The sequence below is a fragment of the Molossus molossus genome, unplaced genomic scaffold, assembly GCF_014108415.1.
Source record: "Molossus molossus isolate mMolMol1 unplaced genomic scaffold, mMolMol1.p scaffold_m16_p_9, whole genome shotgun sequence".
NCBI lineage: Eukaryota > Metazoa > Chordata > Mammalia > Chiroptera > Molossidae > Molossus > Molossus molossus.
The window spans coordinates 51,255,298-51,282,642 of NW_023425403.1; the positions used below are offsets into that span (position 1 = coordinate 51,255,298).

At 36.4% G+C, this 27,345-nt stretch overlaps 1 protein-coding gene across 1 annotated transcript in view; it reads right to left on the reverse strand.

The window, feature by feature from the left end:
• Positions 1 to 27,345, reverse strand: part of NALCN (sodium leak channel, non-selective) — a 275,008-nt gene that overhangs the window by 112,680 nt on the left and 134,983 nt on the right. The window contains exon 13 of the mRNA XM_036249837.1: positions 8,711 to 8,848. Coding sequence (XP_036105730.1) covers positions 8,711 to 8,848 — 138 coding nt within the window. The remainder of the gene's footprint in view (positions 1 to 8,710; positions 8,849 to 27,345) is intronic.

Here is a 27,345-nt window from a genome sequence, read left to right on the forward strand (position 1 = left end):
ATTTTTAATTTACACAGTCAATAAGACATATTCTTTTCCTACAATCCCAATGCTGTGTGAAACTGCACTGAGGGCGTGGGCTGATGTGGGTGCGACCACCTCCCAATGCGTGGTATCGGCAGTCCTGGGAGTGGGGGATGAATCCTCTTCTGAAAGCAAGAACCATTCTTCCTGTGCTGGTTTTTTATTTGTTTGTTCTGTTTTGATAGAAGCTGAGGTAATGCTCACTAACAGTCTGAACCCATTACAGTAATGTCTCAAACTTATTTCCATCAATGTTGACCCACTGACACCAGCCATGTGTGCAGTGCCGGAAGGTTTCCCATAGCCACTAAATGTGATCCACAGGTTTACATTAAAATGTTATTTATCTTATAAAAAGATTTTATGGGGACTGGCCACTTTGAATCAAAAAACTTCATCATTTGCATGAAACCCCTTTAGACTTTGCCAGTTCTTTATTATGCAAACAACCTACTCTGCTCTAGTTTTTAATATTTAGATTTATATCGTATTTAAGTTGTAATGTGGCACTGAATCTATATTACTATCTTTTTAATGATATAATTTCCAGGGGAATAAATTTCCTTTCATTTCCTCTTGAGCTTTGTTAAAGCACCAGTGGTATATACTTTCAACACAGCAATATTTCATTTGTGCAATGCTTTCAAAAAAGAAATTCTTGTGTGTATATTCATGCATTGGCTACTTGCCACTTTCAACAGGTCTCTAACATTCCATGTGATGGAATACGTATACAACACAGGTATTCTACCATGAAATATACAACTGATGTAATAGTCATGTCCTTATGAATCATCAATGTCAATGAAAAAGTGGAGAATAGCTATTAAAATTTTCCAGGTATCTGATTCTTTATTTTCCTCAGTTTATGATGCCCATTCTCAAGATATTTTTTAGCACTGGCAGTGCATTCAGTGTAGAAAATGCCACATATCCAGTCCCCGGAAACCTGGCAAGTATCCTCTTTAGAATTTTTATGAATGATATAGCAACATCTTGGTGGGATGTTGACCTTCTAGCTTAGTGGATTTCAAAGCATACTATTCCAGAGTCTCAACAGGTGTTCAGCTACACTAAATCCTTATGATCTCTCTCTCTTTTTTTTATCTTCACCCGAGGACATTTTTCGATATTTTGTTCAGATAGAGTGGGAGGGAGGGAAGGAGGGAGGGAGAGAGAGAGAGAGAGAGAGAGAGAGAGAGAGAGAGAGAGAGAGAAACATCAATGTGAAAGGGACACATCGAGTGGTTGCCACCCACACGACCCAACCAGGGCCGGGGACAAACTGCAACCAAGGTACATGCCCTTAGCGGGAACCGAACCTGGGTCTCTCCGGACTGCAGGCCGACGCTCCAACCACTGAGCCATACCGGCCAGGGCTCTTTTTTTTTTTTCTAACTACTCTCACGTTTTACATGCTTCTGAAATAAGCCAACCTCACTTGAGCTAAGGGTTCAATAGTGTTTACCATGTTTTAATTTGTGTACATTCAAGCACACACAACCTTGTTTTCTTGCATTTATCCACAGAACATTTCAGCAGAATTCAATAAACAACAGAAGTTGTATTCCTGGTATCATTTCATTATTTCCTCCAACTTTATTCAGACACAGACCATTCTGTCCAACATCCTTTATCTAAGACTCACTCTTTGGTCGTCCTGATTCAAACTCCTGACAGTTACAGTTGATTTACAAGAGGGTGGCCTTCCCCTTTTAGAATGGGTGATTTTGATTGAGAATTTCTGTCTCTGTGGCTACATAGCCTAGTTTGCATTCTTCCTAACGTTCTCTATATTCACACTCTTGCTTTATGTATTTTTCCCTTTTTAATTTCATTTCTTTTCTGAAGTTTATTTTTACTATTTTATTTTCCTTTTTATGTAGATTAAAGATAATCCTTTAGCTGAAATGTCACCTTTAATCTCACTTCTTTCTCTACTATGAACTCTATTAATAATTTGTATTTTAAAAAAAACATTAAAAAATATGCAATAGATGCACAGCAGGTATCTATCTGATCAACACTCCATAATCTTGCGTTTTTCTTTTCCTTCTTACCATTTATAATCACGCTACCTAAACCATCTTGCAGGCTGTGGTTGGAAACACTCTCATTTTTTATATAGGTCAACAAGAAGTCAAATGCAATCAGAGCAATGTAAAATGGGAAATGTTCGCCACAGATACACTTTTAAATGAATTCTATAAAATCAAATTATTTCATTTACACTTCGGAATGCCCATTTTTGTCAGCAAAATATGACTATTCTCAGAAAGCTGCCCCTGCAGAAGCAAAATCAAGAGATTACTATGTTAATTTAAGCACTTCAAAGGTAACAAAAGGACTACCCACAATGGATGCTTAATTACATTTTCTCTCTTTCAGCATTCACATCACAGGGCTTTCCTTTGAAACAATAAGAAAGGGAGAAACACCGAGAATAAAAAAATAGAGTCTTTCAGTTGGTTAAGTCTTCCACAGCCCTTAATCCCCAAATCATTGGCAAAAATGAGGGAAAAGATGAATTTCTCAAGCATTTGGCACACTGCAGTTAGGACAAAAATACACAACACTACCTGGCAGATGAGAGAGACATTTTAAAGGGATAATAGGTAATGGTTATGAATATGCATTTGCTAAACACTTAAGCTTGATTTTCATTGTGAGCTGGAAAATTGGTGTCCCCAGGGGGTGATGGAATAGCCTGCTGTTTTTTTATGCTGGAACAAACTGCAGTGCAACATTATTTTTTGTTTGCTGCTTGGTACATGCCTGTCCCTGGAAAGACTAAATCAAAAAGTCCCGAGTCATGTGGCACCACTGGCCAGCATGGACCAAAATCAAACAGAGCTTGTATATTTATGTGGACTTTTTTTTTTTTTTTTCATTTGGGTTGCAATGCTTTGTAGTATTATGCCAAAAAAAAAAAAAAAAAAAAAAAAAAGCTCATTTTAAGGTAAGTTCAAGCCTAAAGGCAGGCTTATGGAATAGAGGTTTTTAACTTATCAAATGTTCAGTTTTTAAGACAATGTGGTACACATATTAGCACAGGCCTATCACCTCCTCCATGTGCATATTTACATGTTGGTTCACAGACAATGTCTGGCTGTTTCACTATCAATATTTGAAACACTGTTTCAGATGAGGTAGAGCTGGAATGACTGGGAAGCAGTTTATTGTGTGGACACCGATCACATGGCCAGCAACAACAGCATGCTCTCCCAGCCCGGCCAGGTCATCACCTGTGTGATTAGGCCCCGAATCACAGGTTTTATTTGTTGGTTTGTTTTGCTTACTAGTCCTATTTATGTACTAGTTTAGGCCCAAGGAGGACAGGGATTAAGCTCTTCTCCACTTTGTTTAGGATGTAGGGTAGTATTCACATATAGCAGTTGAGATTTAATAAAACTGTGCAGAATCAAATTAAGCTAACTTAATCAGCCATTACAGTGATTGCCAGTCTGAGGATACGCAGGAAAAGAAAGCAATTGCTGATCATACTTTGAACAAAATTTCCAGGGTAATGACTTCAGTCCCTAGGTGTTTTGGATAGCATAGAAGTAACACTCGCAGTTTTAGTTTAGTTATAGAGTGTTCTCTTTAACTGAATTAATTAGTTCTCATTTAAAAATATCACATCTATTTGAATAGCTGACCTTTTTGTTTTAGGTTCATAATCAGAGAAGTCAACTAAATATCTGAAAGCTTTAAAACTTTAACATAAATGTGTTTGAGAAAAGTCAATTTGAGTTTTATTAAAGCAGTTTTATTTTGTCTAACTTATACCACATATAAACAGTAAGTTGAGATGCATTAAAACCTAAAGGGAAAAGGCAAAAGTTTAAAACAATTATAAGAAGATAGTGGATACTATTTTTATTACCTCAGGGTGGGAAAGAATATCTTAAGTGTGAGTCCAAAATAGATATTGACCACAAGTAAAAAACTGATAGATTGACCACAACAAAATATAATGTCAAAACGTTATTGGTGGGGTGCCCTCTGTGAAAAATTCCCATGGTGCTGCTGGGCAAAGAATTTCCTGAGGCCCCATGGGAGGTGAAGTATTGTGGAAAGCTTTACTGTTGATGCAATATTCTACCACGGTCCCATTTTTCTTAGTCCTGCCATGGAAAAAGTCCAACCTTATCTTCAGCAGGGCTAGGATTAAAGCCACTGCCCAGAGTTTTTGCTCCATATTAAAACACCGTCCAGTCCAGCATCTGGCTAGTTTAGCTTGTGTTCCCAGTTGCAGACCATTGTGTGTGGGATCCATGGGCTTGGGCCACGTGGCTGCTTAAGGCCTCATGGCTATGGAGGGGTGTGGGCGAGTGTGGGTCACAGGGCAAGGGAGCAGGAGAGAAGCAAGAGAAAGAATTCTTGGTCTGGGAATTTGAACCTTCCAGATTCCCTGCACTTGCCGTGCTCCACCCTCTAGCCAGTCATCTTTTTTCCAGATTAGACTGCCAGGTAAGCATCTTCCCTACTACACCTCAACTTCACTGAGCATGTGTCCATTCACCCCTTTGTTTGGGCCCTTCCCCCAGTGTTCTGCAGGGAATGGGCCAGCAGTCCCCTGGGGAGCATGAGGTTGCAGCTTCCTGGCAAAGCTGCCCAGATGACCATGCTGACAATGTTTGGCCTCCCCTTTCCTCCTTTCCTTTTATTAATATTAGCTAGCTAATTACGACAATAGCAAAGAGAGATCACAAATTGAAATACCAAAATGCTGCCTAAGAAAGGATATGTATTATAGTAGTCAAGGGATTAATATCCAGAATATATGTACTACTCCAACAAACACATTTAAAAAAGACAAACTAGATTTTGGAAAAATAGGTAAAGCATATGATTGGGCGAGTCACAAAGAAGATGGCAAATCAATATATGAAGAAGTGTTCCCTTACTAGTAATTATAGAACTGTAAGTACATAATTTAAGAAAAAGTAATACCACCATTTAACTCACAAGACTGTCAAAATCTTAAAAGTCTACCAATGCCCACGGGGATTCTCAACCACTGCACCTGGGAGGGTAAGTCAGGGCAGCTTTCTTATAGAACAGGAGTCTGTAAATGAAAGGTACAGAGAGTAAATATTTGAGGTTTTGAGGGCCAAGAGGAAACACTAAGGATATTATATAGGTACTGCCATAGTCATTTGATAATGCACAAACCAGTATTGGCTCACAGGCTACATAAATAAAGCCTGTGGACCAGATTTGCTAAGGGCTTGCAGACCCGTGCTACATTTGGATAGTCTTCCGGGCCCTGGAGTCTACTTTCTGGCATGTATCCCAGAGAAACTCTCATACAAGTGGACACAATGTACAAACGTATTAGTTGCAATATTGTAACAGTAAAAGAATCCAAATATTCACTGTAAAGGGAACTGATAAACAAAAATGGCATACTCAGTCATATTTCATATATTCATGACTATATATGCCAAATGAGCTTTATGTATATTAAGATAAAAATATTTCAAGAGCAATATTTAGTCAAAAGTTCAACTGACAACATATATCGAGTTTGATACTACTTATTCCGAACATTGCTGCTACCAGTGATTTGTAAGGAAGGAAGCTCAAAATCAACTATAACTTGACCTCAGAATGGTGTATGGTCATCACTGCAGAGAACTGTGCACACCAGGCGTCCACCAGGTGCACTGCAGCCATGCTTCTCAGACTAAAACATTAATATTTATGTTGAAAAGGAATAGTATAAAGTGTTTGTAGGTGATAACCTTAAATTAAAAGCACTATATATTTTAAATGGATACACATATATGTGTGTGGAAACTTCCCTATTTTTATTGATTTTAACATGTACATTTATTTTCACATTTTAACACCTCTGAACTTGGGATGCACCTTATCATCTATGTGTATAGTTTAGTTGTTGGTTTTTCTGTTAATGTTACACAAAATAAGAGTCTTTTTATAGTTGATAGTATGTTAAATTTAGTGAAATGTGATTTAAAACTGGAAGACGGATTCACCGAATTCATCATAGTCACTGTTTGGGAGGCAATGATCACTGTGTGGGGAAAGAAGGAGGAGGGGAGAGAAGCATGGTCCAGGAAGAATCATAAATGCCATTTTAAGCTGATCAATAATAGTTTACATCTTTAAATTAAAAACATCTGAACTAACATAATATTTTAGCATTTGTTAATACACAGCTTTAAATGCGCACACAATCTTATTTAGACCTACGGCACTCCATGTTGGTGATAGTTACAATCATCCACTTATTTCATGGTTAAAATCTCCAAAACACAAGCTCAACTCACACGAAGATGGCAAACTTGGGCACGAGGTTTGGGCATTATTATCCTCAATTTCAGCTATAACATGACATAGAGATCAAGGAAGTTGTCTGAGTCTTCCAAGTAACAAGTCTATTGACCAGCAGAGCTAGAACCTGAATCTAGATTTTGAACGCCGACTCCATACTCTTGTACTCGACCATATTTTCTAGACCTCCCTCAGTGACTTTTCAATTTTCAATTGCTTTGCAGAGCGGAAACAATTATGGATAAAAGAACAATTTCAATCTTCAGTTTTAACCAAAACCTATCTTTTGAAAATAACAATAACATTATGATAAGTGTTTTGAGTTGATACTTAGAGCAGTAGAATGAAGGGATGGAATTAGGTATGGGTTTTCAAGCTACGCTCTGTGGATTCCCAAAGGCTCCGGTGAATCTCAGGAATCCTCAGAAATGCTCCCGTGCTCCACAATCATTGGCGTGTTCTGGGACCAATAAGGAAAATCTAGACCACCCAAGAAGTCAGTGTAACAGATTTACTATGATATTTTATTATATTATCAATCCCTGTACAAGTTCACTTGAACAAATTCACTTTGTCAAATAACTTACTTGGCTTGATAGTTTTTTTTTTTTTTAAATCTGCAGTGAGGTTAGCAAGCAATTATATTGTTTTAATAGAAAAACAATTACATAGGTTATTCCCATACATCCATGATTTTAATCACGTCTGTCCTGCATTTAACCCATGATCAATACTCTCCAAGCTACTCCATAGTTTCAAAGGAACATACACACACAGTAGGTGCCTAATAAACATTAGTTGAATTCATGAGTGAGTGAATTAATGGTGAGTGAATAAATGAATGACAGACACAGACTTAAATGTCCTGGAAGGGAGTATGCAATGACCTCAGGGCCAAGTATGCTATGAACACCAGCATAGTCAGAATTGGCTGCGGAAGCCAGGCCTCCATTGCCACTACTCAGTGTTCTTTTGTTTTGTAAATATTTTTAAAGCTACCCTGTATAAAAAAATGCCCAAACTATTTCTTTGTGATTCTTCTGTTTGAACCCAAGACTTTACACCATGTAACAATTCATCCCCATATACTTTTTGATAAACATCTTAGTTTTCAAAGTCTTTACCTATGGCAAATGCAACCTCTAATATAACATTGAGTGTCTCAAGCACTAGTTTGATTCATAGATATTTAGAATTGGAAGGGACCTTAGAGCTCATATGTTAAGTTGCTTTATTTTAGTGACTCTTGGGCAGAGGTTTGATTTGATGCAGACATTTTCAATGACAATAGTGAGTTTCATAAAGTAGGGAAGGAGCAATACGTAGTTTACAAGACCATAGGCTTTGAGACCAGGCTGACCTGGAAATGTTCTGACTTTAACATTTATACTCTATGTGACATTGGGAAAATTACTTAATTCCTCTGAGCCTCAGTTTCATCATCTGTAAAGTGGGAATATTACCTAACTTGGCTGCTCCAAATATTAGAAATAAATTGTGAAACATTTTACTTCTCAATAAGTAGTAGTGGTTATTTTTATTTCATATGTTCCGAATAAAGGGTAACATTTTGGGACCTTAGCTTGGAACTTTTAACATAAGAGTAGATCTTAAGTTTGCCTCTTAAATATACACCAATTTATTATATAGAGATGTATATTTCACATGAGAAAGACCTGAGAATTACATCCCTTTGTATGTCATAGGCCACATTTCATAACATCTTTTTTTTCTTTCTTTTTAATAAAAAAATACATTGAAGACAAAACTCTGTGTGACAGAATTCAACTTTTTCTTAGACTTGGTATCCAGTTTTTACTGTGCTTTTAAAATATTTTCAGCTCTGTGTTTTATTTTTTTCTCCCATATATTTCTTTCTGTCACACATAGGATGAAAACACTGAGCTGATTTCTAACTGACTGACTGCACCCTGAGGTCTCCAGTTTCTATTTTCAGTTTAATTACAGTTGTGAAGAAGATGAAGTAAAATAGAAGGGAGTGTCTCTACAGGATTAAAGATAACAACAACAACAACAACAACAACAACATAATTCTGGTTTGATCTGTAGATCACCTAGGGTGTGAATAATTAGAGATGTTTAAATCGGTGGCAAACATAAGATTTCTATTGTGTTTTGTCTTGTTTTCCTTCTTGCAAACACTTGTACCTGATCGTGATAACTTCTTACTTAAATCTGAAGTCTAGTTCCTCAAGGAGTTCGTTGGTTCCTAGAAATTTAAAATGGAAGGGACCTCATTCAACCAGACTACTCTACATTGGTTCTCTGGCTCTCATTCTGAAATAGAAAGTAGGCCAAAAATCTGTTGATACTCATCCCTTTATGAATTCTAAGACAGAAATGAAAAAAGTGCTAAACTCACCAGAGTGGCAAAAAGATGATAGAGAATGAAATAGATGGCAACCACGGGCGCCCACATGTGTCCCACAGCGTTTAGGGTTTGGTCCATTACGTCTACCCATCCTTCCTGGGTAAGGATCTGGAACATGGACATAAATGCCTACAGAGGGAAAGAATGGAGGCATTAACACCAGCTATAGGCTTGCATGCAATTTAAAATTAGGATATGGTGTTTGAGGATATTTATCTCGGTATTATTGATTTTTATCTGATTGCTCAGGGGAAGAACAGCCTTAATTCAACAGATGGGAAAAGGCTGAGAACTGAAGATCCTAAAAGCCTGAAAAACGAAAACAATGGTCCTGAATTAAAACTAACCGTGTTGGTGGCAAATACTGTTGAGAAAAATTAGAAAAAATTCAGGACCTTAGCTCACTTGCCCTTTTTTCCTCTTCTAAGTAAGCTCATTATTTAACATTTCCAATAATTACTGTATTTTTATTTTTGTTGCTAAGTACAACTTGTTTGTATAATTTGTTACATCTAAAGACAAAGGAGAATAACTTATTTTACTTTTATAGTACCCATCTGTCAAACCATGTTATATTAAAAACATGAGACTCTTTAAAAAAAGAAATATTTCTAAATAATATTCCCATGCTGAGCAACTTAATAAAGACAAATACATTTTTCATAATTGTTTTTTTCCAGCTGAGCCAAGACCATGGACGAAGCCAAGATTAAAAAATACAGAGCATTTCAACAAAAGCCAGCCAAGCTAAAGGACACTCTGCAAAGATCTTTGGTTAGTTTCATTCTTACATATTTTTCTTATTAATTATATAATTATATATACATCTCTAATTCATGCATTCTGTACACATTAGCAGTCAGTAAATGCCTCTTGATGAGAATTAAGATGATGTCTGGGAAAGCTGACAATTGAATTCTAGTGACTCTTTAAAAATGTCTTTATAGACCATGGTACAATGAAGACTTAAGTTGAATACTCAGGTATTGAGACTCCAAGAAATAAAGTCCATTATAGTCCAAAGGTGAACTGATCCCAAAATAAAAGCTCTGTTAAACCAATTAAAATCTTAGGCCAAAAAGGACCTTACAGATAATCTAATCTAACTCTTTTTTTTTTTTTGAAGATAAGGAAAATAAGGTTTAAGTTGACAGGTGATTAGTCCAAAGTTACTCTACTAATGTGTGGTACTAACAGAAGTATTACTCAGGTGTTCTGGCTCCAAAGTAAGTACTTTTTTGAGTATTGAGTTCTGTGTTCAGTGAAGTCTCGAATCTATGGCTTCCCAGGCCTACTCATACAGTAAGCTTTCTCAGCATAGTTTCCTTTACTAGAGATAATTAACTTTTTTTTAGAAGTAAGGTGTTCAATGCCCAAAGGCCCATTTGAACAAAGGAGAAACTATTTGATAAATTTTGAAGCAAGAGATACGTTTTTCCTCTTATGCTTTGTCCATGTGTAAAACACTTCTTAAGTTAATTTTTCTACAGTCTCATTACCCTACAAAATCTTCTGTTCATCAAAGTATAAAAAACGTTGCTATTTAAACTTGAACTCAGGATCACCACGTAACAAAATAATACTTTCCTTGCCAGGTGCTTAAGAGAATGTTAGTTTTAACTCATCAGAAAAATGCTTGAGAGAATTTTCATTATCATTTAACCTCATAAGTGTGCCAGGACTTATCCTTGAAAAGAAGTATTTTTTTCCCTGTATTGTTTGATATCTGTTCAATATGTATTACCACCGAAGGCAAGGAACACAAGTTCCAAAGATGATTCACATAAAAATATCAGGTTGTTGCCCTGGCCAGTGTAGCTCAATGGTTAGTGTGTTGGCCCGTGTACCAATCTCAGGTTTAATTCCCAATCAAGGGCACATACCTGGATTGCAGGTTCTATTCCCAGCCCCAGTCAGGGTTTGTGTGGTAGGCAACCATCAGCTGTGTCTCTCTCACATTACCATTTCTCTCTCTCTCTCTCCCTCCCTCCCATTCTCTCTACAAATCAATGAAAAACAATATCCTCAGGTGAGGATTAACAACAACAACAAAAATCAGATTGCTGTATTTTCTTCAATGGAGATGTCCCCAGCATGAATGTGTGTGTTCGTCCTAAAGACTCAATTAGCAATAGAGAAAGAGTCAAAATACCCACTAGTACAAAAGGTATTTTGCTGGACATAATATTCCCCCCCCAAAGTAACAGAAACGTTTATGATTAAGCTCAACAGATTTATTTTTGGCACCCAGACCAACAATTTAGGTACACATTTCAGCTGCCTTGGGCACAGACCAATTTAATTTATTTCCATCTACTGCATTAGCTTTTGAGAACACTCAGCTATTAAGCATTCAGAAAAAGTTCAGGACTATGGAGCTGTGGGACTATAACCTGTTGCTGTGAGATAAGCAATGTGGGCAAGAACATTGGGGTTATCCTCTACTCTTTTGAGAGCCTCAGAAGAAAAAAAAAGTCTAATTTTCGCACAGCTCAGCCACCTGAAAGTTCATATTGTGAGATGCTGTGAATTATATTTGACAGCAAGGCTTTCTGTACAACGATATTCATGTGTTTATTGCTGCTTACATGAATAAACCAGCAAAAGGGAGTGTCGTGAAATAATTTCATTATAGGCTGGGGATTTATTTGAGTCCTGTAGGAAGGGTGCCTTATCAGTTTTGCTGAGATTTTTACCCAGAAATTTAAATCCAAATGATAGTTTGTTTGAGGCTGTGAATCAAGTACACTTACTGACATATTATCTGCAAGATCTGTGTTCCTTGAAAAACCTGCTTAGTTTATTTACTCAAACAAGGTTATTCGTGGTTATTGAAGGTTTGATGTGTTGGGGATTGAGATGAGGAAGACATGATTTGCTCTCTTAAGAAATTTATAATCAAGGGTGGAAGAAAAAGATGAATATGATCAGCTCTAAGAAAATAAAAAATAGATTATGTGTGTAGGAGAAATATGGTAAAGCTATCAAGAAACAAATTAGAAGGACCAATGTATTTCTCTTAGATAAGTCAAGAGCAGGTTTGAGAACATGACGGAAATAGGCTTTCATGACGAAGATGAGTAGGATTTAAATGGTGGAAAAGAAGGTGATGAACAAAGACCTAGAGGAACTTGTTTCTTTGAACTACTTTTCCCTTTGCTATGCTATTTCCCTACCCTGTTGACTTTTCCCCCCTACTAGCTGTTTATAAATTGAGAAGATTAACTTTGAACCTGTCATATATGTTTAATGGATTTTTTTCCTATCATTCATAATATTTTTGCCTTCAGTTATCCAGAAAGCATTTGATTCTTTTCATAGATATTTTTCTTGGAGTCTTCTCACTATCTGTTTTAATTTAGACTAATTACTTTCTTGACCTGTTGCACAGTTGTCAAAATTTTCATTTTTAACTTTCTAATCTAGGTCTTTCATTCTCTCCAATCTAGTGTCAGAAAATAATTCCAAAATTTCATCCCCAAGTCATTAGAGTCCTGTTACTTCAGAATGAAGAGAGAAATTTGCAGAGAGAGAAGTATAGCTGAGGCTATGGGCAGTTATATTAGAAATATCAGGCTTCCGATATTTTTCCAATTCAGGTACATTCCAGAAATTTTTACTGCTGCCACAGCCACTCCGTGCCAGGTGTCCCTTCCCATGTGTCCACAGGCTTCTCTCCAGCCATCATGTTCTCACTGCACTGAGGGCAAAGACAGATTGATTCTGCTGGTTTTGGTCCTGTGTTGTGGGTGCTGACAACTGGGGCTCTCCTCTCTCCTCCCCTAGGCCTCCTGTCCTCTTGTGGCTTCTCTTTTCCTCTTTCTCCTTCATACTTTCATTATGCTAAATGTTTGTTTGGTATAGGAGAGAATTTGTTTTCAGAAATTATGATTATCTTGCTTTCACTCTCAAGCTTTCTTCCTAGTTGGAAGAATACGAATGGTGAGATGTAGCAGTTCATCTTGCTTCTAGGAAAATGAGCTGGGACAAGTGAGTCCCACACTTGAGGGTTCTTGTTGTCTTTTTCCAGGACTCTGCATGACCCTGAAGCCCACGTTTCCTCACGTTGAGGGGTGTGACTACATGCTTCATGATTTGTCTTTCCAAGTTAATTTCTTCTCAACTTCTTCTGGAAGACAGGCTTAAGGTATGAGACTAGAGTATTTGCTCTCCCGCTTCCCCCTCTTTTCTAGCACCTGCTGTATTAAAAAATAATGGGATGGGATGTTATTGCTGGTGTAACTTTTTCAGGCTCAAAATTGATTATTATACTTATTTCCTTAAGTTTTAGGGATATATCTCATTTTTTTTTCTATTTTTCCTGTGTAATTTCACTCCAGTTTGTTTCTTTACTCTCAAGTCCAAACCAATAGCTATAAATAGGAGTAAACAACTTTGTTTGAAGTGCTTTTCCTTTTTTATTTCTAATGACATGATCACATATTAAACATCACTGTCCAGGTCAGGCCCTGTTCATATTTCAGGTGCCTCGCTCTAGCTAAATGAATCAAGGACACACAGTTAACCTGAGAATGGGTTAGTTGCATATGAGGTCATTTGGAACAAGCAACTCTGCCCCACCAAGGAAGAACCAAATGAACTTAAAACATCTCTAATGAATTTCCAATGGAAGCTGCAACAACAACAACAAAAAATCACATTGTTAGCAGTAGGGTCTAGTTCCTATATAGTTGAGTAGGAACAATGGAGGAATCATTACACAGTCAGTTATAAGTGTATTGATATTCCAAGGGAGCAGCATCTCTGAATGAAGAAGCAAAGTTACATGGGAAAGAAAATGCATTGAATAAAGAGACTGCAATGACGTTCACCAAATGGAGAAGCAAGATATTGAAAATCATTAGCTTGGTGAGTATCATATTCCTTGGGTATGTGTGAACATTCAAGGGGTGAGAACCAGAGTAGAGAGTAAAAGCCACAAGATAAAAATGTGAGGAAGTGAGCTGTTACAGGGATGATACAGGAGAAAACAGAACTAAGAGCAGAGAACAGGGTCTTTGGGTCACTGATGGGGCCCGAGCACTGCAGTCTAGAGGCACAAATATCACTGCCAACCCTTCTCAGCTTCCTTTGTTGGCTTCTCTTCAATTTCCTAATCTCTAAGTGTTACAGAGCTTCAAGACTCAATTCTCGGATTTTATTTTTATTTTATTTTTTACCTCTCAACACTCACTATCAATCTCAACTATTCTCATGCCTTTAAATGCAATCTCTATACTGATGATGCCCACATTTGCATGTCTAACCCCATACAAATGTCCAGAATCAACTCCACATCTCCCCTTGGATGTTTAACAGGAATCTCAAGCATTACATGTCCCATATTAAACTCTTCATGCCTCACCCCCCAAACCTGTTCTTCCCGCACTTCTTTCCAGCTTAGAAAATGTAAGTCCATTTTTTAAGTTACCGAGGCCAAAGGACTCGCAGACATCTTTGGACTTTCTCATTCCTTCACATCCTACATCCAATATGTCAGAAAAACCTGCTGAATCCAACCCTGATTCATGGTCTCAGTTCCACATTTATCCTCAGTATTCCTTGATAATACTACTAACACGGTTAATAGTTCATCCCTAAGTAGCCCTACATTTTGGTGTACTTTCTGGTCACAAATCAGGATTGGGAGACTTGAATTAAAATAAGATCACCAAAAAGGGAAGAAAAGGGAATAAAGAAGTATTTGCATGACTTCTCTTTTATTCGAACTAACAACCCTTGGATGTCAATCACAGGTGGGGTGAACAATGTCTCCTAGATCACACTTCTATCAAGCCACCGAGGGACTTGACATAGTATTGGAGGCAGAGACAGGCTCATCAGTGACAGGACACCCTTTTCTCTCTCATGGTCCCAAGGATCCATTTTTGACCACAGATCTCTTTCTGATAGACCTTCATAGAGTTAGGAGAAGGCAAAGCAAGTGTGTTTTCCTATGCTGAAATACAGGCTGAAATAGTGTTTATCCAGATTTTTGCGAAGTAGTTTTTAACCCTTTAAAAAATATATCATGAACGTACTCGATAACCTGATGATCCAATGCATGTTTTAGGTTTTTAGTATGTGTAGATATCAATTTAGTTTAAAAACAGTTAGATTGTTTTTAAAGTAGAATGGGTAAACACGTTAAGTTTTGGTCACTGTATAGTGGGTGGAATATACAGTATGATTTTATTTGTAATTACATATCTAGATATATTTTTTGTGTGTATAAAAATTTTTGAGTCCTGGCTGGTGTAGCTCAGTTGGTTGAGACTCATCCTGTGCACCAAAAGGTCATTGGTTCGATTCCCAGTCAGGGCACATACACAAGTTGCAAGTTCGATCCTCAGTAGGGTTGTGTACAGGAGTCAACAATCCAAGTTTCTCTCTCACTGATGTTTCTCTCTCCCTTCTCCTCTCTCTATACTATCAATAAAAACTTTTTTTTTTTTTTAATGCTTGAAAACCTATACAATAAACTTGGAAAAATAAAATAGGAAGGTCTGAGGAAATAAGGGAGTAAATACTCTTTTATTGAAGTTTCAAAGTAAAAGCTTTACCAAAATATATTTTATGTATCATAAAATTCTCTTTTTAAAGTGTATAATTAAATGGTTTTTAATTTATCCACAGAGTTGTGCAAGTATTTTGACCAACTAATTTGAGAACATTTTCATCATCTCTCCCAAAAAACTCTTGGCCCATTTGCGGTCACTCCCCAATCCTCTCTCCTCCAGATTTAGCAACCAATAATATACATTCTGTCTCTATGGATTTTCCTGTTCTAGACATTTTCTATTAAAAAAACAAGGAATCTTACAATATGTGATCCTGGATCACCCATGTTGTAGTATGCATCAGCCCTTCATTCCCTTTTATTGCCAAATAATATTCTACTACATGGAAATGCTACATTTTAGCTGTTTATCAGTTCATAAAAATTTGGGTTGATTTTGCTTTTTAGCTATTATAAATAATTTGCTATGAACATTCATGTACGGGTTTTTGTGTGTACATACGTTTTTGTAAATTACTTTTTACTTCATATGTTTTTACTGTTTGTATTAAGATACATGTAAAACATAGGCTTTTTGTACTTTAAAAATATATACATTAAAAGTTATTAAATGTGGTGAAGAATACAACTGATATCATGGACATATAACTTCAATTTTATATCATTTACATATATTTTATTTATTTTTAGCTAGCTTTAAAAATTCTTCCTCTTTAACAGATTTTCTTTCAAAATGAAATCTACTTGACAACTTACATAGTAGCTCAACCTTTTCACTGAGTGTTTCCTTGCTGCGTACCAATCGGTGCTAAAACAAAAAACTTGCAAAAGTGACAACACTTTTGATTTTAATTGCTTTAGTTATTTACCTGCTCAACCTCCTTGTTTCTTTTTTCCCACTCAAATAGCAATAATATCTAGAGGAGTTTTATCTTCTGAAAAACTCTGTGACCTCATAATTCTTTAATATTTTTTTGTATAGCTCATTTTATTTAAAACTTACTCAACCATTCAAAGCTTTCCCAATATTTAACATGACTTTAATACATAATAAATGTTGGACCTACCTAGTGTTGAAGTTAAATTTCTAAAAAGTGCATTGATTGGCAAAATCATAATCTCTTACAGAGAATTAGGGCTTGTGAAAAAAGAATATAAATGGCATTAACTGTGTTTAAAGATCCACAATGAATAAAAGGTCTAAGAGCCATCACTTATGTGGCCAAACTAAGTTGTCTATAAATAAAAATTCTGTGGATTTGAAAAGTTGGAGTGAGAACATAAGAGTATAATGTTAAAGCCATCAACAGTAGCCATTTCTTGACTTGAAATTCCTCCTTCTCTGGTTTAGATGAAACTCCGTGGTCCACCAATTCAATTACACTCTTTTCAATTCTCCAAGCTCCATTTCTCTGTCTTGTTTGCCAAGCTCTCAGGAAAAGTGCCGACTCCTAGGTGAATCTAATTCTCCAAGGCTGCACCTACCCACCCAGCTGTGCTGCTGTGGAGAAGTTACCACAGGGAAATGGGCTCCTCTCCGCCACAGCCTCCAAAGGGGCCTCAGGGCACTGCCTGGCGAGCCTCTTGGCTGTCTTTGGTGAATGCACTATCAGCCACAAGCTTTTCAAAACTTCTTCACCTGATTTAACTTTGGCCACCTCATCTCTGCCCTCAGTCTCAAGAGACGACATTCTTAGGAGGAACAGCGGAAAGGCTGCAGAATACTATGTGGCTATAAGAAAGATCTCTTACCCTCTGAGATGACATGGAGGGACCTGGAGAATATTATGCTAAGCACTATAAGCCAGTCAGAGAAAGACAAGTACCACATGATCTCACTTATTTTTGGAATATAATGAACAAATAAACTGATAACCAAAATAGATCCAGAGACACGGAGTAGGCTGACGAATTTCAGAGGGAAGGGGTATGGGGTTGGGTAGGAAGAGACAAACTAAAGAACTTCTATGCATATATGCATAACCAGTGGACACAGAAAATAATGTGGGAAAGGCAAGGGGGTGGGTGGGAATGAGGAGGAGGGGGTCAGTGGGGAAAATACTGTAATACTCTCAACAATAAATATTAAAAAAAAAAAAAAAAGATAGAGGTTGAATGGGTTGAGAATAAAGACCATGACCCTCTTGAGTCTAAGAGCAGAGAGACAAAGAACCAAGCCTTCAGTTCTGCAGTCACAAGGATGAGTTTGAGAATAAAGCACTGATTGAGTTATTGGCTCTAGGTACATTAAACACCTATCTTTGATGCAGATGATACCAATCTTTCTCAAATGAGTGATCATATCATGACTCTTTGAAGACTAATGAGAATTAAAATAAAGTATGTGTGAGTATTTTGTAAACATTGAAGCAATAAACAAATAATATTTTTAACAATTAAAAAGTCTTAAAGAAATTATCCCAAGCAAAAACAACTTCTATTATACAAGTAAACATTTTTAAAATTCCTATATATTTTTAAAAGAAAATGTTTTATGTCAAATACACTGTGATTCCATTTTTATAAAGTATAAAATTATATAGAATAAACCATTTATATGTTAAGAAGATATTTCCTCTAAATACATAATTTTGAAAGCGTGACAATGTTTATGATGACATCATTTTATTTATTTGAACTAAATAATTCCTGAGATACCTTCTAGCTACAAGTGTCTACTGTTCTGTGATCTATTCATCAGTACTAGCAACTAAATGAAAAACTTTGTTTATATATGATGTACTTTCCAGTCCATCTTCCCAGACTATGTTACCTACAAAAAGGCAACAGTGAAGGCTTTGTTACTAATAGATGCTATAAACTGCCTTTATAGTGTCTTTTGGTACCATCAACTCATCATAGTATTTATTTAATAAATAGCAAAAACTGTGATGTTAGCAAGTGGACTAAAAATAGGGAGCTAAGTAAATTAGGTGCTGTGCTCTGTCTTCAGTGATTCCTATACTGCAATCTTAAAACACAACGAAACACTGACTGAATTTTGTTGTAGGACCTATTCTGGAGAGTTTACTTATGAGTGACTTTTAAATGAAAAAGTTTTTGGTGCCATGTATGTCTCTACACGTGGACTCTTTGGAATTTGAGATCTTTTGAAATCAATTACCTTGGTAGTTCGTAAGGGAAATATTTAAAATATTAATCTCTGTAAAATGATTATTCTATGCCTTCTCTGTGGCTTAGGAAAAAATAAAGTTGAAACTGGTGGTTTCAATGAATTCTGTGACTGCCTTTTACTCTGGCAAGAAAGGCCAAACCGTTCTTTGCTTTTTTTCAAAATGAACCCACATTATTTGTTTTCATGATTCCTAAAATATGCTTGTTGCTAAGCATTCCATTTAAATGAATACAAAGAGAGAGGGAGAGGACTGTTTATTGGTCAAATTTATGGAAAAGTTTTACTGAATCTAGACTAATGTAATTGGCCTTAAAGGTCAAAATGAGCTTGAACATAATTAGAAGCAAAGCAGACATCAAAACAGTATGCCTATTCCAGCAGCAAATTACTCTGAGTAGAGTCTACACTTAAATATAATTTCAAGAGTAAAAGGAAAGATGGAAGAAGCTCATTTGCAAAAACCAGTGAATCTTTTTCTAGTTATAAAAGTGTGTGTAGGTGTATCTGTCTCTTTTCTTTTAAATGTTAGCCATTCTTTCGTTAACGTTGACATATAACACTATAAATGACAATGTAGACAAAATCATGGATTCGTACGGTATCCTAGGACTTCTTTCAGGGTACAGTAATAATGATATAAGAGACACTGAGCCATGACTAGTACTTATATGGTGCTCTACAGCTCCCTAAGCAATTCATTGTTTTATTATTTAGAATAATATTAGCAATAACCCTATGAACCAGTCACTGTACATACTGCAGCTCCTATTATAGTAGAACCTATATTTAAATGCAGAAGCCTTAGATGATTAACTGCGGTTCACAGGTAGCAAATGGTGTTGCCAAGTCTCTAGGCTGGAATCTGTTGACTTCAAATTCCTGCTGTCCTTTTGGACTTTACGGGTACAAGACATCTTGAGATATAATACTTGCCGATCTCCTTTCATTATCTAAAGTACCAAAACAAACCATATACAAGCCCAGTCGAAGTAATATTTACAATTTTTTTTTTTTACCTCCTTTGTGTAGCCCAGTACTGGGTACACATCTGAAACGCAATATTATGCTGGACTGAATAATGAAAAATAGATATTGCCAACATTTTCCATACTTTCCTAAAATAAGCTCCACCATTAACATTTTCCATATGAAAAGGACATAACCTTTCATTTTCATGAGAGTCTGAAATTACAGAATGTATTTTAATAATACAAATATTTTAATAAAGGCTGAAATGTTAAAGTTCCTATATTAGAAACACCAATTTTAAGGAAAAAATATCAAGATGAACTGAACAAACTTATTTTTCTCCCCTAACAATCTTCTTTGCAGAGCATGATATTTTTAGTTGAAAGGTATACTTCCCACCAATTATGTTAAGATAATATTGAAATGCAACCATTTAGCTGACAGAACAAACAGCTGTGGAAATGAGACCTGGAGATTTATGCAAATAGGAGACTTCTGAATTAATTTTCTTCATAGAACAGACTGTCAAGTTTCTTGAAGTATTTATGCCCTATTTCTTAATTAGCAACTTTGCTAATGTCAATCATATTAAAATTTCATAATGTAAGTGATGCGTTTCATACGCAAATATGTGCTATGAAATTGCATATGAAAGTTGTTACTTTACTTTTGGTGCAATAAAAATTTAGTAACATGTACAAAATAGACTGAGTTCCTAAAAACACAGGTGTATATCCTATACTGAGGATTTATTAAGAAAACTTCTGTAACTAAAATCCCACAAAGTCTGCACAGCCAATTTCACAATGTTTTCTTACAATCCATTTGTATAAGTATACTTAGGACAAGGTTTTTCTACTTGACTTCAAATAGAAAGCCGTTTTAGTCAAGAAATGCTTTTAAAATTTTGCATTTCAAAAATACTATACTTCAGATTTGAAACAGCTTATTTACTGTTTGCTCTCTTTCAATTGTTTTTGAATTCTTATTGCACCAAGTTTGCAAGGATCTTTATTGCAAATTACATCACCTGCTCTTTTCTATTGTAAACATAAACTTCAAAGCCTTGCTTGGATTTTGCTAGTGCTAATACTGAGAGAATACATTGATAGTTATTTCCAAATAAATATTTATTTGAAATGATTTGATGTTAATAAAGTTGATTTTACACATCATATACTAAAGTTAGTCTTACTATAATACTTGCATATCTGTTAAGAGTATATATTTATATAGGCATATAGATATATAATATGATTTATTTAATAATATATACTATCTATATAGATCTATATCTACTTTTCTTTTTTAAAAATTTTACCTGTTCATGTCCTTGCCATTTTAAAAATATGAGATAATTATTTTTTCTTATGTGTAATTTTAAATTAAGGTTTTATATCTATTTATGTAATCATTTAGCTACCTACCTATCTCCATTTTTTAAACAAGAAGCCATTTATTGTACAAAATTAGAAAATATCAAATGGTATAAATAATAAAATAAGTTACTTAGGATGATTCAAACAACAGGTTGTATATATATTTTTTAAGTTTGTTTTAGAATTAAAAAATTTGCCCTGGCCGGTTTGGCTCAGTGGTTAGAGCGTCGGCCTGCGGTCCTGAGAGACCCGGGTTCGGTTCCCGCTAAGGGCGCGTACCTCGGTTGCAGTTTGTCCCCGGCCCTGGTCAGTCGTGAGGGTGGCAGCCACTCGATGTGTTCCTTTCACATCGATGTTTCTCTCTCTCTCTCTCCCACTCTACCTGAACAAAAAATGAAAAAATGTCCTCGGGTGAGGATAAAAAAAATAAAAATAAATAGAATTTAAAAATTCTACCATTTTTTTCTAGGCGTATGTATGAACTAGAAACAAAATTGAATTCAGCTGCAAATATAGTGCTGTACTATGCTTTTTTGTTTAATTTTTTTATCATCATCATTTATGTCACTGATGAATTAACTCAATTAATCTGTAAAAATATAGTTTTTTTTTTTTTTTTGTTCAGATAGAGTGGGAGGGAGGGAGAGAGAGAAACATTGACGCGAAAGAGACACATCGAGTGGCTGCCACCTGCACGACCCAACCAGGGCCAGGGCCAAACTGCAACCGAGGTACACGCCCCCAGCGGGAACCGAACCTGGGTCTCTCTGGACCGCAGGCCTACTACGCTCTAACCGCTGAGCCAAACCGGCCAGGGCAAAAATATAGTTTTGATAACTGTATAATATGCCACCATATTTAAAATTTACTTAAACATTCCATTATGCTTGGACATTGATGTTGTTTCAAAATTTTTACAATGTCAAATAAGGCTACAAAGAGCACTTTTTGAAGATCAATCTTTGAGTGCATTTATAGATATTTTCTTGGGGTAAATTTCTATAAATGTAATTACTAGAGCAAAGAGTAAAATATGTGATATGATATATAATGAAAAGATAATCCCCAGAAAAGTTATGCAAAGGTTTTCCTGCCAGCAATGCACATCATTAATGCTCCACCCACCCAAATAATGAGCAAACCTTGTCCTTTTTCTCATTGTTAAGCATTATAAACTAAGGTTGTATATAAATTAAGGTTGTATCTTCATCGTTTTTTTCAATCCTGGCCAGAGGACATGTTTATTGATTTGAGAAAGGGAGAGAGAGAGAGAGAGTGAGTGAGGGAGAGACAGAGGAGAGAAAGAAATATCCATATGAGAGAGAAACATTGATTGGTTGCCTCCCTTATGTGCTCCAACCAGGAATCAATGGGGGCCCCAACTGGAATTGTCGGGGGGTATTGAACCGGAAACCTAGGTATGTGCCCTGACTAGGTATCAAACCCGAAACCTTTTGGTGTATGAGACAACTCTCCAACCAACTGAGCCAGCCCGCTAGGGCTATCTTTTGTTTTAAAAAAGTATTTGTGGTGGTTATTTTTTGCTTGTTTGAAAATTCAAATTCTACTTCTCTTTTTACTCATCTTGAAAGAAAGTATGTTTCTCCAAAATAGGAAATGTGATATTTGTCTACATTGTTAGTGACTTTCTCTTCTGATCATTCATATTAATATGCATACTCTATTGAAAAATTCTAGAGTTCTCCCTACAGAAATGTATCCAGAACATTTATGTTTGAGTGAGAAGGAATTTTGCGAGAAGGAATTTTTTTTTCTTTGCCGGCTGCCTTTTTCCCAGGACCATGAATTGAATTAATGGCATGAGAAAAACTAAAACAACAGAAGGAGCAACAGACAGACCTAGGTCTGAACTAACTACCAGGGTTCTTTCTATAAACTAGTCCCTGCCTGTACTGTTTTTCCCCTTTTGTGTTGCACAATTCAAGATTATAGCACGCACCAATTCACTTCCATTTGCCTTCTACAGCTCCTCTGACCCTTTCCCCTCCGTGTGCACACTGATGTACTCACGTGCACACATATACTTTATCCCATCATGTTTCCTGGAAATTCCGTTTTTAAAATTGATTTATAGAGAAGATGTTCAAGATGCTGGAGAGAGCCCTCTGCGGAAGTAGGCAGCTCAGTTATAGTTCACTGAGTGTTATGCCCAAGGGGTGGGCAGTGGGGAAAGAATAAATCATTAATGGTCTGTGCTTAGTCCCATGTATGGAACAGTTAATGATAAGCTATCGTAGATTCTGGCTGTAATTTGGCAGTTGGTCTTTTTTCTCTGTAATATAATGTTTTACTTCTTGCATTCTTGTGGAAAGTTGCATAGGTGTAATGAAAACAAATATTCTAAACTAGAATTGGGGTCTATTTTTTAACTTTCATGCAATACAGAAAACTGAATATTTACTGTTGAGTTAGTGCTCCAAGGATTTACTGAGGGACCCTTGTGTGTTGGGCTCTCTGATTATTGCTTGGAATTCAGCGTGTCATGCTAAGTTGTATTTTCATGCCATTTAAGAACAATATTAGCTGTTACTACTCGTTGATTGCCTGCTACATTGAATGTACCGTGTTAACTTGTTTATATATTTTATATCTTTTAACCATCCTAATCATCCTCTAAAAGATGTACTATTATTTTGTTTTTATTAATAGGGAATTGTATGGAGCCGAGAGAGAATAGTTGAAATGTTTGGCTACAGATTGTAGTTTTTGGTAGGCAAGACTCAAGAAATTATTTAATAATATGGTCACCTTTTCATTAGTGAAAATAGGCTTAGAGAAGCCCATCTTAATGGCCTGAGACAATTATTCCTCATTAATGGCTCTCATTTATCTTTGAAGTTGGTGAAATGGAGTAGATTGATTATTATTAAAGTAATATTAGTAGAATATGGTAATTAACAGTTGAAAAACTGCAAATAAGATGATTGGTAGAAATCTACCAAAATATGTTGAGGTGGAAAAAGGTCTCCCAAAAGGAGTGCATGCTTGGGATTGGAATATAAAGACGCTTTCTTTAAAGAATGTAATAATTCCAATAACTGCAATAATACCAGCACACAATAACAGGAAAAGATGGCCATCTCTGTGTGATTCATGCTGCATTAAAATCATCCTTTAAAAGAAAGTTCACAGTATAATATATTTTCACTATACCACTGATGAATTACACCACAAAAATAAATTCTAATAGAAACAAAAAACCCCTCTGATATTATAGCAGAAAGGAAACAAAGATAATTTTATAGCTTTTGTGGAGGAAGATGGTTATATCAAGCATATCATTAGATTACTTAAAAATTTAAAGAGAATTGATAGTTTTTTTGCAGAGCTATATCCAGGTATGGATGACAAATTGGTCTCAAGCCTCAGATGGAATTGACTTTACGAGACTGTGGAAGGTTTGACACAGTAGCAGCCATAGATAAAAACATTACTGTTCCTCCTGCCCTAAAGATGCCCCAAATTCCTCAAATGATCATAAATGTTTGTCTTTGATCAATAAAAATAAATTTTGTTCAATAAAAGTACTTCCTCAGAGAAATAACATTTCTTCCAGTGTAACCTTCCTTAAAATAGCTCTTCTGATATTCTCCACGAAACAAAAATATGAAAGAAAGAGTAGAAACTCTTCCATAGCTCCCCGGTGTCACTATCCCAACCTCTGGAGACGCTCTGTCATCTGGCTCCAGACAGACACTGCAGTTCCTTTGTCCTGTGCCCTGTGACTCTCAGCATCTCTGATGTACGCATTCTGTATTCCTTCTATGGAATACTCTCATCTAATGCCATCACCCACATCCTCACCTGTTGAAATCATACGCACCCTTAAATCAAAACCCCTCACAAAACTTGGCAGACCTCCTTCACTGGAAGCAATCTCTTCCTCTTATTAAAATGAGATATTTGAAAACACAGTGCTTAGCACCAGAATTTTTAAATACTCTCCCGGATATTTTTGATATCATACCTCATCTTCTGGCTTGAGTTCTTTCGTTTAAAAAAAATATTTTTTCTTTATTGATTTTAGAGAGAAAGGAAGGGAGAGGGAGAGAAAGAGAGAGATAGAAATATCGATGAGAGAGAACATCAATTGGCTGCCTCCTGCATGCCCTTCATTGGGGATTGAGCCCACCACCTGGGCATGTGCCCTGACTGGGAATTGAACTTGAGACGTCTTGGTGCATGGGTCGATGCTCAACCACTGGGCCACACTGGCTGGCTCTTTCTTATGTCTACTATTGGATAAATTGACTTCTTCCATATATTCTCAACTATGTTATAAGTTAAAGAAGGCAGCTAGTACATTTGCTGATGTGTGCACACCTCAAGGTTTCATCACATAAAGACTGTTGACTAAATTACAAACAACAATAGAACAGGTACATGCTTTAGTCTTCATTGTAAATAGAGGTATCGGATATTTTGTGAAAAATGGATTTCAAAGGTGTAGCAGCTTAGGGAGTGTAATGAGGATGTGAGAATAAAGAAAGACAATATCCATGAAGCAAAGAAATGCAAAGAAATGTGACGATGCAGATGGTGAAGGCAGATGAGTGGCCTGGCCTCAGGCTGTGCCTATAAAAATGAAATCAATCTCTCCCTCGAAGATAGTCATCAGAGTGTTTTTTTTTTTCTTTCTCAAAATTTTATCAGTGTCTCATCATATATTTAAAAAAATTACAAACCCCAGGAAATTCTGGACAAAATGCAACAAATATTCTTTTAAAGGCCTAGTTAAGATTTCAAGGAAATGGAAACCCCAGGACCAAAAACTAAGTAGCTTGAGTCAAAGAAAGGCAATCCTAGGAGATTTATGATCTCTGCTAGACTTTGGTTTGTAATGTATCAGGCATGAAGGGGCAAAGTCGTGGAGGCTTGAAAGGTGGAGATGGCTGAGATATTTGAGAAAAGTTAGATACTTATTGGGCTTTCCTAGAGGAGGTTGACCAGAAACAAATTCAATGGCAAAAGGAAGTGAAAAGGGAATTTGTGTATTCTGACCTGGGCACACACACACAGAATCATATTACAGCTGGTACTCAGAACTGTGGGGTGTGGACAGACTAGTCAATAGTGGTACTGCGGCAAGTGTTTATCCAAAATGAAATAAAGTAAGATTATTTCCTATCACAGCAGTTGCAAAAATCAGTTTGAATTTAATGAAGAACTAAATATCTAAAGTAAGACAAAGCCTAACAAGACCAAGTGTTGCTTAGTTGTAAAGTATAGAACATTCTCATATATTGCTACCAATAGATAAGTTGGTAAGAGTACTTTGGGCCCAGCCAATGTGGCTTAGTGGATTGAGTATCATCCCTTGTACTGAGAGGTCCCAGTTCGATTCCTAGTCAGAGCACATGCCAGGGCTTGATCCCTGGTGGGGGCGGGAGGGCATGTAGGAGGTGGCCAATCGATGTTTCTATCGCTCTCTCCCTTCTTCTCGCTCTAAAAAAATCAATAAAAACATATTTAAAATAAGTACTTTGGAACTATTAAAGTTGAAGACATCTTTATTTTAAGACTCAGCAATTCTATTCCCAGCTACATACCTTAAAGGAATGTTCACATGTGCAGAATTTTACATGTACATAAGTTAATGTGCAAGGTTCAGAGCAGCACTCTTTGGAGTAAAAAAAATATTCAAAACTTGATGCATTAGCTTTCTATACTTGTGTTACAAATTATCACAAAGTTAGCATCTTTGAACAACACTAACTTCTTATCTCAGTTCTATAGGTCAGAGGTGTGGTATGGTATTGGTAGGTTCTATGCTCAGGGTCTATAGGCTGAAATCAAGGAATAAGTTGGGCTGTGGTCTCATGATGAGGTTGGGATCTCCTTCAGGTTCTTACCAGAATTCAGTTCCTATGGTTATAAGACTCGGGGTTCCTACTCTCTTGATTGCAAATTCCTGGGGGGTTGCTCATGACCCCTAAAGGTCACCCTCAGTCCTAGGCACATGGCCCTTCGAAATGACAGCTTACTTCTTCATTGTCAACAGGAGACTCTCTTGCTTTGAATCTCTCTCTTTAGGAAGGGCCAGACCCTCGGATCAGGTCAGGCCCACTCAAAATTATCTACTTTTTGATCGATTCCAAATTAAGTGATTAACAAACCATTCAGAGGAATGAAATCCAGTCATATTCACAAGTCCTTCCCAAACCCAAGGGAAAGGGATTATGCAGTGGGTCAGATATCTTGAAGGCCCATTTATAATTTGTCTACCACATAGGAGAATGGGAAAATAATTGTGCAGTTTTTATGTAAATAGTGTGTCCCATATAGTGCAATACATAGTTACATATTATACCACAAGAAAAATAAATAAAATATAACTGTATGTACTCAATTTGGCAAATCTCACAAGCATTGCGTGAGCAAAAAAAAAAAAAAGTACATTTAGCAGAAAAAACAATGTAGTATGAAACCATATAAGGCAGGTGTAAATTATACAAATCAATATGTGATTTTCAGTTGATGTCTATACATGCTCTAAAAGCTTAAAGGGATGTACAAAAAGCATAACTATCACATTTCGGAAATGTGGTTCTCCATGGGAAAAGGTAGGGGACTACGGGACTTCAGATTCACTTAAAGTGTA